The 16,118-nt window shown below is 37.6% G+C and overlaps 1 protein-coding gene across 2 annotated transcripts in view; it reads right to left on the bottom strand.

The window, feature by feature from the left end:
* Nucleotides 1–13,080, bottom strand: part of ana (anachronism) — a 58,661-nt gene extending 45,581 nt beyond the window's left edge. Inside the window, exon 1 of one of the 2 annotated variants that reach the window (XM_073989710.1) lies at nucleotides 12,424–13,080. In XM_073989710.1, coding sequence (XP_073845811.1) covers nucleotides 12,424–12,677 — 254 coding nt within the window. In that variant the 5' untranslated portion in view covers nucleotides 12,678–13,080. The remainder of the gene's footprint in view (nucleotides 1–12,423) is intronic. The other variant, XM_073989709.1, reaches the window with a different exon arrangement.
* Between the last annotated feature and the right edge of the window lie 3,038 nt (nucleotides 13,081–16,118).

Below are 16,118 nucleotides of genomic sequence, written 5' to 3' on the forward strand. Positions count from 1 at the left end.
TTTAACATCAACAAAAGTGCCGTCTTAAAGTCTCAAAAGTTATTTATTTTGGTGGAACTTTAGCCGTTTGCCGGTAAACTGCAAGTTTTGCATAAATGTCTGTTATTTTAATGTGTGTGTGTGTGCGTGCATGTGTTTTTCAGTGTATTTCTGTTGGCCCATGTTAAACAGTTTATAAACATACATGTGTATGTGTGTTTATGATGTGGTTGTTATTTAAAGTCGGTCTAGTCTAGCCTGTCTATGCATTGTCTGCCAGATGTCTGGGCCATGTCTAGGTATCTCCGTTAATGAACTTTTTGTAGGTCGTTGCTATGCACAAAACGTTTAATAAACACACTAGAGCACACTGCACACACATAGAGACAAACAAACACACAATCATATGTGTGTTAATAGAGTTTAATGTTTATTCCTTGTAGTTTATGTCGGCTATTTATTTATTTTTGTGTGTCTTTACCGTGTTGGCCAATTGTTTGCCGGTCTGGGCCATAGACGTTTAAGCTCGTTTTTGTTATTTTTAAACAATTGACCAGCAAACACCACCACTACCACAATAATGCAACGGAACTTTAAAATCTACAGCTTTAATTAAGTCTAGAAAATATGTTTGTTGCTATCATTTTTAAGGTAACTTTTTTGCAATGAACAAACCATACAGAACCCAACAACAAATTAAAACAACATCTCCAGACTGAGTTTGATATGGCGTCATAGGGTATACTTGTGGCGGCATCTATGGCATAAAAGAGTTTAGATTTCTTTATTAGCACTTTTTATTATTGTTGGTAGCAGACCACATTAAGAATTCTTTGATTGTGAGTCGTCGTCGTTGTTGTTGTTGTTCCTTTATGTGTTATAGCCGTCGAAAAGGATCAAACAGAATATTTAGCTTCAAACATGTCTGAGTTTTATTTCCAGACAGCATGACATTTCTGGTTTTGTTTTCTATTCGATAAGAAGAAGATGAAGAAGAAGGTTGGCGGCGTGTTATATACAAATGAGTCTACTTAAGTTAAATGGCAAATTTAAGTGTCTACTTGAAGGATATAGAAACGATTAAATAAATATTTTAAATAAAATGTTAATGTAGTTTTTTTTATAATTTGTGGTACAAATCATTGCTTTGTAAGAAAATGCAGTTTTCGGAGAATGATAGATGATCAGAAATGGTTTCCTGGAAATTTTAAAATGTTAAATTATCTTTCAGGAACCTGAGAACCCAAATGGTAGTACATCTATATTTAATTTAATATCAGATAGATTAACAAATTTCTATAAGATTGTAAGACTACAGCAAGATATATTTACCAGATCACGTAAATAGCACAACAACATCTCTATTTTGGCCGAAAATTCTTCAACATGTCAAAATGTTTATTTACGTTTTAATATAATTTATTCACAATAACAAAAATGTTGATAGATTGAAACCACGACAATGGCGTTTTATCATTGGCAACAGATTTGACGCTTTGTATCTGCCTCTAGAGAATTATATAGAACTTTGCTACGCATACTCTACTGGTTTCGGAACCTACTTCGTCGCAGTATCTCTGGTGGCATTAGCAGAAAGAAAACTAGGATGCGGTAAGTAAAAAATAAATAAAAAAATTGCCGCAGCGCTTTTTAAATAAATCGCGATTCAAATTGACATTTTTTAGGTTTTCACGATTTGGCTTGGAAACCGCAAGTTCTATCGAAATGTGACTTAAGAAAATGTTATAGCAGTGATAATTCTGTACCAGATTGGCTAATTGATATTTTCCTAGGTTTAACCATTTTTGAGATATGTATATAAGTTTAAGTTGAGAAATTGCAGACATGAAATTTTTTATAAGGAGCCGATACAATCAATCCATTGTCCTTATTTGAACGTCTATATATCAATAACGTTAAAAACTACGAAGATATTATAAAAGTCAATCTGGTAGAGAATTTTCACAGCTACAACAGTTACTTTAGTCCCAATTCGATAGAACTTGCGGTTTTCAAGCAAAATCGTAAAAACCTAAAAACCCTTAAAAATGCCAACTTGAATCGCGATTTATTCAAAAAGCGCTCCGGCGATTTTTTTTCTCATCTATGAACATTGTAGTTTCAGAATTCGCAAAAACTTCTCAGATGTAAGGACCTTCCATTTAAATTGGGTTCAAGAGTACCGTGTCAGCTCTTAGGCTAACAATTAAATACATATATGTCACATCGTAACAATGGTTTTGGATTCTAAGTATATTTTAGAAAAATAAGAGTATAATTAGCCCCGTTCGTTCGTCTGCCTGGCTGGTGCGCAGTTAACGTACAATCAACTGATCGAACTGATCAACAAATTTGGTTCAAACTTCGCAACTCGTAGTATTTCTCACAGACAGAGATTAGGTTTGAAAATGAACTATATCGATCCACTCCTTCGAATACCTTCCACACAAAATTACGAGAATTTTCACAAAAGTGTAGTTTAAGGACATGTCCAGATCGTTTTGAAAGAAGCTCAAAACCCCTTTCTGGCACCAACTAAAATTATTGGTAAGCTCACCATGAGAAAGCTGATTGGTAAGGGTTCAGAGAATTTACCAATCACCGCTTCAGAGAGCAGCCGATTCCCTCTGATCCTCGGGTAGCTGAGACAACTTTTCGGGACATCAACACCGCAGCAGCCGCTACATACGTGCTGGTGAAATACCCGAAATCATACCAAGTTTTCCAGCAGAGACGACGGGACTATGTAATGAGCGTGATGAGCTTCGTTTTACGAACCCTGAAGACCCAAGAGTTAGAGAACTTACTCTTGAAGTCAATAGGCTAGTAGGCGAAAAAAAGCCCACAAGCAAGGATAGAACACCTGAGAGTGAAGGGTGGAGAGGAGTGTGCTACGTTGCATAAAATGAACCCTCCCAGCCGAGAATCTACCACCACAATTTACGATGAGAGATATTGCAAAAGTCATACGAAACGCCAAATCATCCAAAACGTTGGGTCCACACGGAATATTAATGGTAGTGCGTAAGTGTCCTCAACCTATCGTTAGCCATTCGTTTGTATCAAAAGTCTGAAAAGTTGGCAGGATGGTCACTCTACTGAAGCCTGGCAAGGATGCCAGCAGAGGTGATTCGTACAGGGCAATTTCACTACTGTCGCCTGTAGCAAAAATTCAAGAGGTACCACTCCTCCCCATGATGAAAAGCCGTTTTCCAGTTGCCCAACATCAACATGGATTCCGGAAAATGCACAGTACTACAACAGCATTAGACGCCATATCCAAACATATCAATAGAGGACTGAGCCAGAATAGGCCGAGCGACCTAACAGTTAAGGTGGCACTTGACCTACCTAAGGCCTTTGATACCGTCAACCATGCCAAGCTGTTCGAGGACATAGAGAATACCACTCTCCTGTCATTTTTGAAACGTTTGGATAATCAACAATATGTGCGGACGCCAGTCGTTTGTGGAATTCAGAAACAAGAAGTCGAAAACCTATTGGACGAAACAGGCGGTATGCTATATCCGGAACTGTTTAACCTCTACCTTTCTGAAATTCCACACCCTACAGACGGTATAGAGATCGGAATGTATACGGATGATTGGGTGTAACGTTCGATAGCATGCTTAAGTCGTCCGCGTAAGTCATAGCTATATGGGATAAGATGAGAAATAAGAACAATGTCCCCTAGCCGCTGGCCGGCAGCACTTTGGGTGCTGATAAAGAAGCCTTGTTGATCTCTTACATAGCAATAGGCCGGTCTGTGATAAGCTATGCGGCGCCAGTGTGGTATGCAAATATTAGCGCTACGCAGTGAAAGAATATTCAAACCTGACAGAATGCCGCCCTGAGTATTGTTACAGGGTGCCTCCTCATGACACAGGATGTTGTCGATGCAGTACCTTGGGTGCTACCGCCGTGAGCATCCCTGTCATGATTTAATGGACAGACTTCTCCCACCCAGGCACGTCAGGAGAGATCTTCAGGACCTAGGGAGGGAGGTTCAAAGGAGGTTCTCTAGATCAACGAGATTATTAGGCAGTCTTGGATAGCATTTACACTGATGCGGTCGCGCAGCCAGTACGGAGATACAGTGTAAATGCCGTACTTGGAGACCACCCCTAATCCATCGCAGCGGAAGAACGCCAACTGCCAAGGCAAACAGGAGTGTTTTTGGCCCAGTTAAGATCCGGACAATGCAGTCCCCTTTATTCGCATTGTGCCCGTATTGATGTCACGATGATGATTCATGTCCAACGTGTGGATTGGGACCACACGACACGCTGCATTTGTTTAGCTGCCCAGCTAACCCCACTCAACTGTCTCCTGATTCTTTATGGACGTAACCAGTTCAGGCTGCTGAATTTTTGAGTCTGGATACATATGAACCAGAACCTGATAACTGAAATAATACAAACGAACGAACATACTTGCGTTGCTACAACAACAACTGATAAGCTCGTACTTACGAAATATTTGTTAGGGTGATGACTTTTCGACTTTCCTGTTGCACGTTCCGCGAAATAGTGCAAAACGAACAAAACTTCTGATAGAGTGCGACAAAACGTTGATTGAAGGTATTGCTTGGCATCACCAAGGTAAAAGATGAAAATTAATTGGTTACACCAGCGGCAAACCTGCTGGTGTCAATACCATTCACCCATCCAAGCGTAAGAGGACAATGAAATGGGGTTGTATCCACGCTTACCAGCTCAGCGATACCTGATTATTCCCAAACAGCAGTACATATAGTTGTTGGGAGGATAGGTCGGTCCATGCCTTAATACAGTCCCCATAGAACGGTACCTCCCGATTTTCGGTATTTTGAAGGTTTTAGCTCCATTATCGCACCGAAATGGCTGATATTAGCCTTCGTTGGGGGTATAAAATGTCTCCTCAGATTTTTTTTGTTATGGGTCCAAAAAACGGTACCTCCCGACTTGCGGTATTTTGAAGGTTGTGGCCTCAATATTCCTCCGAAATTGCTGAAATTTGGTATTTAGTCCTCATTTGAGGTATAAAACTTTCCACATGAAATTTGACGGTATAGGTCCACGCCTTCATATAGTCCCCATAAAACGGTACCTCCCGATTTTCGGTATTTTGGAGGTTGTGGCCACAACAACCCACCGAAATGGCTAAGACTTGATATTTAGTCTACGTTAGAAGTAAACCCTTTCCGCTTCAATTTCGTCGTTACAGGTCCGCGTTTCGATAAAGCCCCCATAGAACGGTAACTCCCGATTTTCGTAATTGTGAAAGATGTGACATCAATATCCCACCGAAATGACTGAAATATGTTATTTAGTCTTTAATGGGGTTATAAAATTTTCCAGTAAAGAATTATCAGTATAGATCCACGTCTTCCTATATCCCCATAGAAGCGTACCTCTTGATTTACGGTATTTTTTAGGTTTTAACCACATTATCTTACTGATATATCGGAAATTTGGTATTTAATCTTCTTTGAATATAAAAACTTTACGCCAGAAATTTGTTGGTATCGAAGTTCTGATATAGCCCCCATAGAACGGTACCTCCCGAATTTCGGTATTTTAAAGCTTAGATACATTGTTTTACTGAAATTGCTAAAATTTGATATTAATTCTTCTTCATAAACGAAAGAAACTAATTGTTACATTTTACTTAAATACCACTCGTATATAAGTGTATAACAAGTTAAACCCGTTCTTACTTGTTTAAATTTTCTATTTTCTCTTGCGTAACTTTCCCCTAGCACCAAGTGTTATGTGTATGGATTTTCTCAACGCAAGGTGTTTAACCTTATTCAAATTTATAAACATGGAAAAGTGCATTGAGAGGTGAATAAAAATAAGAAAACTCTTTAAAAAGAAAATCAATGCAACCTTGAAAAAATAAACATTATTTGTTGATATAAACAAAAAAGAGAATATCCAAATGAAAACGAGATGAGGAAAACGTGTGAGAATAAACAGAATTATATTCAACAACAAATATGTACAATGGTTAGACAATAAATCTGTAATACTCATATTTTAAATATGAAAGCCATATGTTTAATGTTTGTTGCAGATTACAGATTTAAGTAACTGCAACATTTAAATAAAATTTAAATAAATATCTACCAATGAGGTTTGTGGCCACTAATAGGGAAATGTGTGAGGTCATTGTTATTTTTTGAAGTATTTTGTTTTAAAGTACACAACAAATTTAATCGCTGGCAAAGTTACAACATCGGTAGCAATGTAGGATGTAATTATTACAATTTGTTGACTTTAATATAACGCTTTAATATTGAATGTCTGTTTCTATGTTTAAATGTTTGCTGCACTTGCTTAAATAATCAAATGTTCTTAAGACCATCAAAGTGGGAAGAAATATAAACAAATCCATGTGGGACAATTCACAAAGATTTCAAAGTTCGCAACGTTTGATGTGGTCTTGCCAATATGACTCATGGTTTATTTTAACTATTGTTCTTGTTGTTGTTTTTTTCTTTTTTGTCAAAAAACTAATATTCCATTGTTGGCTGCTTGTGACTAATACTGGTCGCTAATGTATTTACTTTTCAAGCTGATCAAATGTCACTGAATTGCAATTTTCTTAAATAAGGAAGTAGATATTAAGTTTGTCTAGCTAAATGCCTTAAATATGTAAAAATAACTTATAAGAATTATATATAAAAAATTTAAAGAAAACTATACGCAGCAAGCATTTGAAGAACTGAATAACTTATTACAAGTTAATTGAAACAAGCTATCTTTAGCATAACCAAAAGATAATAAATAAAACAATTCTTCGTGTATTTTTGAGCTTTCGGCCATTATCGAGGGAAGTATGGGGCAGAAAACATATAAGAACGGCGCACAATGGTTCAGGAATCGATTTTTTTCTGGTAAAAACCCCAATTTTTTGTCGTCACCAATTGTCAATTTCCATTGGCGATTCGATGGTGAATGTATTGAAACTAAGGAAACCAAAAAATTAGTTCAAAATATTGGAAGGTGACGAAAATTGTTTCCCAATTTTAGAAAATACGTCATTTTCGCATTTTTCTGGAGAAAGAAATCGCTATATCTCGGAAACTATAACAGATATTGTATTCATTGTTTTTTTGTTAGGTGGTAGGATTGTAGCCTATAAGAACCGTTGCCGTAGCATTTACACGAAGTGAGATATTTTATTTTTCATCAGTTACAAAATTTTATTGAAATTCCAAATTTAGTGTACTAGAACTTTTAGGAAACAGCTTGGAATAAGGTTTCGTCTTCACAGAATGATGCCTAAGTGTATCCTCTTTCAGCCCATATATACTTTTGTAAAGTGAATACTATAACAAATATAACTCAAAAACAACCACATAGAAATTTGTTTTTGTTTGTAACGTTAGTGTCACCGTTATTTGTAAACAAAACAAGGAAATACCTATAAATTATTGAAAAAGAAACTAATATTTTTCACATTTCATTGTATATTTTGAAAAACATGAATGAAAATTCGTTACATTTTCAATTTGAATGTTTCCGTATCATTCCACTAAACGCATAATTTGCAGAAAGTTGAATTCTTGCAAACTTAACAATTGTTTTACCGCCTCTATAAGCGGAACTTGGAGAAGGTTACATGTCATCGATATGAGGAAGTCTTTATGGGAAAGAGTTTTTTTCTGAATGATATATTTTTTCCTTAAAAATTTATATCACTAATATAATTTGGTATTATATAACCAAAACAGGCACTATTGGAGCCTATTTTCGTTTTTTTATACCCAATACCATAATGTGGAAAGTTATTATAAGTTTGGTTTTCCGAAAATTCATATAACACCGCGAAATATTCCTTCTTGTGGTATACCAAAATTCATATCCTGACGAGATAAAGCGATTTTAAGATGTGTTAAAATTTTTAATCAAACATGACATATATGGACCAATCATCACAAAATTTTGTATGGAGGTCGGGCACCGACCAGAATAGACACTTATTGTTGTTGGTGATGATCGTGAAATATTGAGAAGGTGTAAAGGACCAAAAACAAATTTTTTATCCGATTTTGTAGCTGCTCGGAAGGTCGCAATAATAGTTTGATTGGTGCGAAAATTGAATTAAGGTTTGAGTTTATGTCAAAGAAGAAGCTTGCTTGTAAGAAGGTGATCCTATAATATTTAGCGGGTTTATTGGACAAAAAATTTGGTGTGAAAATTTGTGAATTTTTGAAATTTGCGTGCTGTGTATTTATAGTCATATAAAATAAATTCAGTAGAAAACTATTGCCCAGGAGAAAATGTGCAGGATATAACATAGTCGGACCAGTCCGACTATAGCCCTCTCTTACTTGTTTTTTGTTTTAAATTTGTTCCTTCAGCGGTTAGGGCCAATTTGGCTTCACCACAAGAAAATGGAAAATTAAATAGATTGTGATTGGGTTTTCCTTTAGAGCATTTCTTCCCACATTTAGGGCACAAATGCAATGAATATCTTTAAACCCCATTATTGACATGACACCCCAAATGTCTTGTTTCATTTACACCCCAAATGTTATAGAAAAAATATTTTTTGGGGCAATAATGCATAATTTTGAAAATGCATCCCAAATCGAGAGATACATTTGGGCTCAAACGTAATTTTGCGAACACACACTGAATATTTTATAGGGACTAATTTTCTGTTGGGGCTTTTTATGCCCTCCACCATAATATGGAGAGCATAATTAAATCTGCCATTCCGTTTGTAACACATCGAAATATTCGTCGAAATAGCCATATACATAGGTCTGTATGTCTGTCTGTTAAAATCAAGATACAGATTTCAATTTTTAAGATATAGCTTTATATTTTAATATAGAAGGTTCTATTACCCCTAGGATGTTTGGTATTGAAAATGGGCTATATCGGTCCACGTTTTGATATAGCCCCCATAGAACGGTAGCTCCCGATTTTCGGTAGTTTGAATGTTGTGACCTCAATATCTCTCCGAAAGGGCTGAAATTTATTAGTTAGTGTTCGTTGCGGGTATAAAATTTTCCACCTGAAATTTGTCGGTATAGGTCCACGTCGTCATAAAGCCCCCATTTAACGGTACCTCCCGATTTTCGGTATTTTTAAGGTTTAAGCCTCAATATCCCACCGAAAGGGCTGAAAGGTGGTATTTAGGTTTCGTTAGGGGTGTTAAATTTTCCACCTGAATTTTGTCGGTATAGGTCCACGTCGTCATATAACCCCCATTTAACGGTACCTCTCGATTTTCGGTATTTTTAAGGCTTTAGCCTTAATATCCCACGTCGAAATGGCTGAAATTTGGTATTAACTCTTCGATGGGGGTATAAAACTTTCCATCTGAAATTTTTCGGTATAGGTTCAGGTCTTCATATAGTCCCCATAGAACGCAACTTTCCGATTTGTGGTATTTTGAAGGTTGTGGCGGCCTTAATATGACTCCGAATTGGCTGAAATTTGGAATTTAGTTTTCGTTGGGGATATAAAATTATCCACGTGAAATTTGTCGGTATAGGTCCAGGCCTTCATATAGTCCCCAGAAAGCAGTACCTCCCGATTTTCGGTATTTTGGAGGATGTTGTCTCAATATACCACCGAGCTGACTGAACTTTGGTATTTAGTCTTCGTTGGGGGTATAAAACTCTGCACCTGAAATTTGTCGGTATAGATCAACGTCTTCCTGGAAGGTGCTTGCACCTGGGAAGTTTTTGCAGATTCTGAAACTACAATGTTTATAGATGAGAAAAATCAAAAACCAAAAAAAATCGCCTCATCGCTTTTTAAATAAATCGCGATTCAAGTTGACATTTTTAGGGGTTGCGTAGGTTTTTGCGATTTTGCTTGGAAACCGAAAGTCGTATCAAAATGTGACTAAAGAAAATATTGTAGCTACCAAAATTCTCTACAAGAGTGACCTTTGCCATATTTACATAGGTTTTACCATTTTTGATATATAGAAGTGCAAATTGGGACAATGCACTGACTGTATCGCCCCCTTATAAAACAATGGCATAAAGGGTGCGCCGTAACTAACTTTTAATGAAAAACGCTTACACAGGGGACGTTTTTGTGAATTCTGAAAGAGCAATGTTCATAGATGAAAAAATCTAAAAACAAGAAAAAATCGCTGTAGGCATTTTTAAATAAATCGCGGTCAATATTCACATTTGTAGGTGTTTTTTAGGTTTTCACGATTTTGCTTGGAAACCACAAGTCCTATCGGAATGGGAAAAGAAAATGTTGTAGCTGTGAAATTTCTCTAGGGGATTGACGTTTATGATTTGTTCCCAGCTTGTACCTTTTTTGAGATAAAGAAGCTCAGTTTACATTTTTAGGTTTTTTTGTTTGGATTGTCCCAATTTCAACTTCTATATCTCAAAAACGGTAAAACCGACGAGAATAACATAAGGGTCAATCTTGTAGATAGCTTTTGATAGCTACAACATTTTTTTAGTCACATTTTGATAGGACTTGCGGTTTCCAAGCAAAATCGCAAAAACCTAAACAACCCCCAAAAAATGTTAACTTGAATCGCGATTTATTTAAAAAGCGCTCCGGCGATTTTTTTGTTTTTTGATTTTTCTCATCTATAAACATTGTAGTTTCAGAATCTGCAAAAACTTCCCAGGTGCAAGCACCTTCCATTTAAATTAGCTTCAAGAGTACCGTGTGAGGTGTATAAGGGAATGATCCTAAATATCGGGAAATTTTGGAGCATAAATTCATAGCCATTTGAGAAGTGGCCTTAAAGTGGATTTAAGCACAAATATGTTGAATTTTTGTTAATGAGATATCTGAGAGAATCGAGCCATAACCCATCTGGGTATTGATATAAGTTTGGAAGTCGCTCCCTTCTGATAGTTTCTTCCCCTGCACCCATTTAATTGGTCACCGTGGGACATTTTGGAACTTTCGAACCAGTATAACATTAAATAAGGACTTGCAAAAAAAAAAAAAAAAAAACAACAGGAGGTACCGTTATATGGGGGCTATACCAAAGCGTGGACCTAAATTGACAATTTTTAGTGAAGAAGTTTGTAGTCCACAAATTTTAGCTAGGTTGGCCAAAATATGTAGATAAAATCCTCAAAATACCTTAAATTGGGTGATAGCGTTATATAGGGGCTATACCAAAACGTGCACCTATATAGCCCATCTTTGAACTTGACTTGCCATGGAAAAAAGACACTCGGGTGCAAAATTTTAGCGTTCTATCTCAATTATTGTGGACGCTAGAGTGATTACAACTGAGGGACGGACAGACAGACATGCATAGGTCGTGTCAGAATTTTACCCTGATCAAGAATATATATACTTTATAGGTTCTCAAGTGATTATTCCAATGCGTTGCAAACGGAAAAACCAACTTAATATACCCTTCATACTATGGTGCCCACTAGTCATTTTAGATGGGCAACAGAAAGCATAGAGAAAAAATTATATCATTGTAATCAGGACCCCTAATAAATGTTTAGAACTTTATTCGATCGACACTTAAACAGCTATTAAGAGGTTATGACTACTTTTTGAGTACAAAAAAGGCCACTCGCCTCGACCCTTAATCAAATTTTCGAATTTTTGTAAGGGCGAGTTTTTTAGAGCTTTTGGCCCATTATTTCAGGCATATGGATTTGTCCACGAAATATATTATGTCATTATAATCAGAACCATAAGGATTATATTCGATAAATATTTCACAACCAAACGATACTCGAAAATCACTTAAACTGCACCTAAGAGTAGGGTTTTAAGGACTAACTTATGTGAAATTTTCAAAACAATGCTCAAAATCCCTTAAACTGCAGTCAAGCAAAAATTTTGGACTTTTGTGAGGGCGGGAATTTTTAAAGCTTTTGGGTCATTATCTCAGGAAGTATAGACGTTCCCACGGTGGGGGTACTCAAAGAAGTGGCAGATATATTCCCACATGGAAGAAATATTACGATAGCTATGGGTTAACCAGCCTCACAGACTGCATGTCTCGACAACAAATTATCTAAAGTGGCTGAGGCTATAAAAAGTAATGAACAAAATACACAACATTTTAATAATTTGTATGACCCCATTTTATTTCATAAAAAAAACACTTTGATAATTCAAACATTTCTAACTAAATTACATATGAAAAATAAAATTTAATCCTATTTTCCTGGTTGTGTTTAATTTCCTGAGCGATTTGTCTTTAGCCAATGGAAGTGCAGATTTTAGTATATGGGCAAGTCACCACGTGATGCAAAAAATTGTCTGTAGATGGAATAGGAAAAAGTCTCAAATTAGTCAACAGTCTTCCATCTTTGGATACAAATTTGAAGTTTCTCATGCACAATTTCAAACAAATCTATTTGTGTGTGGTTTTCTGACATAAAAACAAGTTCTTAAACGTTCCGCCCAGGACTTAAAGACGATACAAGAAATACACTATACATCCCTTCAGAATAGCTTACAAATATTTCATTTAACTTACCGGAAATCTTTGATATTTTTAAAATAAACACTGCCATTGGCCTCAGCTTCCTCTTTTTTTGCATTTATACCGGCATAGATACGACTCATTTGATCTTCAGTCAAATTAAACATGGCCAATATTTGTTTACGATTATTGCCATCGACCGGTGCAGTGTGGATGGCACCATCATCGGCTGTTTCCACAAAAATATTGAAATACAACAAGGGAAGGCAATAGAGGCCAAAGATGATAATAACTTTTGGCACAAACATTGTGTTGGAGTCAAGCGTTCAATACGTTTATTGTTTTTTTTAGTGGAATGCACTTGTAATAAATGTTGTTGTTGTTAAATATCTTCCTCTAAACGGAACAATATTATATAAATTTCATTGTTATATTGCACCAAGAGTGTCTTTGGTTTTTTTATAAAATAAATATTTATTGGTTTCTTTTGCACACTGATTATTACAATTTTCTTCTTAAGAAGTTTTTATTTTATATTTGAACAAATTTTTTGTTTAGACACTTTCATTGAGAAAATAAAAAGCAATATTTTCCTTTTTCTTGATTTCTAGTTTGTTGTCTTCACTCTAAGAATGGCAAGTACGAAGTGATTTGCGCGAGGCACTTTAAAAGACTTAAATAACATTTGCTCGCATCTATCCAACACAGACTGTGCTGTGTTGGCTCGCAGTCTGGCTGAGGCTGTCTTTGTATTTGTCGTTTATTCGTACCTACATATATGCATGCACTTATGTACAATAAGGCCAAAGCAAAAGCAAAAACAACATCAATATCAGCAGCTTTTTATTCGTATTGGTACGAATGAACATCTATCTGAATGTTGGTGTGTTTCTGTGATTGAGAATGCGATTTGTGTCTTTGAATGTATGTGTATATATTTACTTTTGCTGTGAATTTACTTACTGTTATTTCATTCGCAGAGAAAATTATGCACTCGTATATGTTCAAATAGAGGTGTCTGTGTTGGTGGAAAATATATACGCGAGATAAGAGGGCAATCCTTACTGGAAGTTACATATATTGATTTACATGCAAACATACTCACTTAAACTTATACAATAATTTATGACAACTATTTCTTATAAGTTTACATTATTTTGCGTACTATGTTATATCCTACTAGCAGAATGAGCTCGCTTTACATACCTGTCATGTTAACTCTATTTTGGATTCCCTCTAAGCTCCTACGTACATAAAATGTTGCAGACGGCTTACCATTCTAAGACGCTATTATCTTTTCAAAGTTCGGGACTAGAAGACAAATACATTTGATGTGTGAAAAATCCTATGTGTGTTCTTTAAAACATATGTTTCTACAGCCAGACTATAAATAGATCGAAGTTGGATGATAAAATTTTATATTCTTTCGGACATACAAATATCCTATGTAAAGGAACTTCTGCTTAACCAACAGTAAAACTGTGGTAATATTCTGCTTGGGTGGGTGTGGGATTTGGCTTGATATCAAAAATTACATGCACTCCTTAGGCCATAATAGATCACAAATTATTATAAATTATGTTTTCGTTGGGGTTGAAGGGGCTTGGTAGAAGGGACTCAAGGGAAGAAGGTTATATCAAAACTTGTTGTCAGTCGAAGTAGCACAGAAGGTTGTTGTTGTAACAGTGTTTTATTATTATGTTCGTATGTTCGTGATCCTGTTCAATCTGGCTCTGGGTCTATCTCCAGTTCCAGGCAGTTGGCTTCATCGATGGGATGTAACCACAGATCCGCTGGAGTCAGATGAGTAGGCTTGGCGGGGCAGTTGAATAGGTGCTTAGTAGGCCCATGCCGCACGGTGCGATCGATTCCCGCCCAATAGGAATTTAGGCGATACTGCGCCGGCCATGTGGTGAACAGAGTGGCCGTCGATTTAGTGGCGGATATCTGCATATTCCTCTCGTGGAAAAAGGAGGTAAGATCGGTTAAATAGGAGTTCAGTCTCTCACAGATGTCATCCGGGTAGGTACCTGACGCCAGGATCATACAATCATCCGCATACGTTATGATCTCAATGCCGTCTGGAGGGGGCGGAATACAGGAAAGGTAGACGTTAAACAGTTCCGGAGATATCACCACTTCTTGGGGAACTCACTGTTTTACTCTACGGGGCTTGGATTTCTTGTTCCTGAATTCCACATACGACTGGCGACCACACATATAGTTGATTATCCAACGTTTCAGACTTGGCCGGAGGGTTGTCTGCTCGATGTCCTCGAACAGCGTGGAGTGCTTGACATTATCAAAGGCTATTAATAAGTCAAGCGCCACCATCACTGTTCTATCACACGGCCGCTCTTGGTTGAGTCCTCGACAAATATGTGTGGAGATGGCGTGCAGCGCTGTTGTCGTGCTGTGCTGCTTACGGAATCCATGTTGATGATCGGCAACTTGATAGATATTTCTAATGCTGGGGAGGACTAAGGCCTCAAGGGTCTTCGCTACAGGTGACAAAAGCGAAATCGGCCTGTACGATTCACCTTTGCTGGCATCCTTGTCTGGCTTCAGTAGCGGGACCACCCTGCCCATTTTCCAGACTTCGGGAACAATAAGAGTGGCTAGCGACAAGTTGAGAACTTTAGTGATATACTCTACTCCCGGCTCATCCAGCTGTTTCAACATTACCATGGAAATTCCGTCAGGGCCCAACCCTTTGGATGATTTAGCGTTCTTGATGGCATTCGCAACATCATCCACTGTAAACTGTGGTGGTTCATCATCGGCAGGAAGCGATCTAATGCGAAGTAACACTCTTCTCTTCGCCCTGTCACTCTCGGGGTGCTCGACAAAAAGTCGATTGAAGTAACTTGCACACCTCTTCGGGTCAGTCAACGTAACGTCGCCAAACGTGACTGAGGTCCTGTCATCCCTCCTTCCGGGGTTCGAGAGTGACTTAACCGTTGTCCACAATTTACATATACCGGCTCCAATGTTGCAACTCTTCAGATGATTTAACCACTTGTTCCGCTTAAGTTCGCCGACCAGCCCGTTAACTTGCAGTGTCAGCTCCCTGACTCTGGGGTCGTCGGGGTTGGTTCGACGAAGCTTATCACGCTCGTTTGCTAATCCCGTCGCCTCTGCTGAAAAAATTGGTCTTACTTCGGGTATTCGACCAGCAGGTATATGGTATATCTGCTACCCGAACATCGGAAGGATTGAGCACATCAGGTCGAGACGCTAAGCTGATCTAGCCATGTCCGTCCGCCTGCCTGTTCTAATCAAACTAGATTGAGATACAACGCTAAAATTTGCACCCGAGTGTATTTTTCCCATAGGCAGATCGTGTTCGAAGATAGGCTATTTAGGTCCACGTTTTGGTGTAGCCCCCATATAACGTCACAACCCTCAGAATTTCGAAAATCGGAAGGTACCGTTCTACGGGGGCTATATCGAAACGTGGCCCTATACCGACGAATTTCAGTCAGGAAGGTTTTTACCTCTAACGTAGACTAAATGCGAAATTTCAGCCATTTCGGTGGAATATTGAGGTCACAACCTTCAAAATATCGAAAATTGGGATGTACTCTTTAAAGGCGTGAACCGGTACCGAAAAATTTCTTGGGGAAAGTTCTATACCCACAACGATGATTAAATACCAAATATCAGCCATTACGGAGGACTATTGAGGCCACAACCTGCAAAATACCAATAGCAGGAGGTAGTGTTCTTTGGGGGCTATATGAATGCGT

This window comes from Musca autumnalis, unplaced genomic scaffold (assembly GCF_047663935.1).
Source record: "Musca autumnalis isolate F117 unplaced genomic scaffold, ASM4766393v1 scaffold_5, whole genome shotgun sequence".
Classification (NCBI taxonomy): Eukaryota; Metazoa; Arthropoda; class Insecta; order Diptera; family Muscidae; genus Musca; species Musca autumnalis.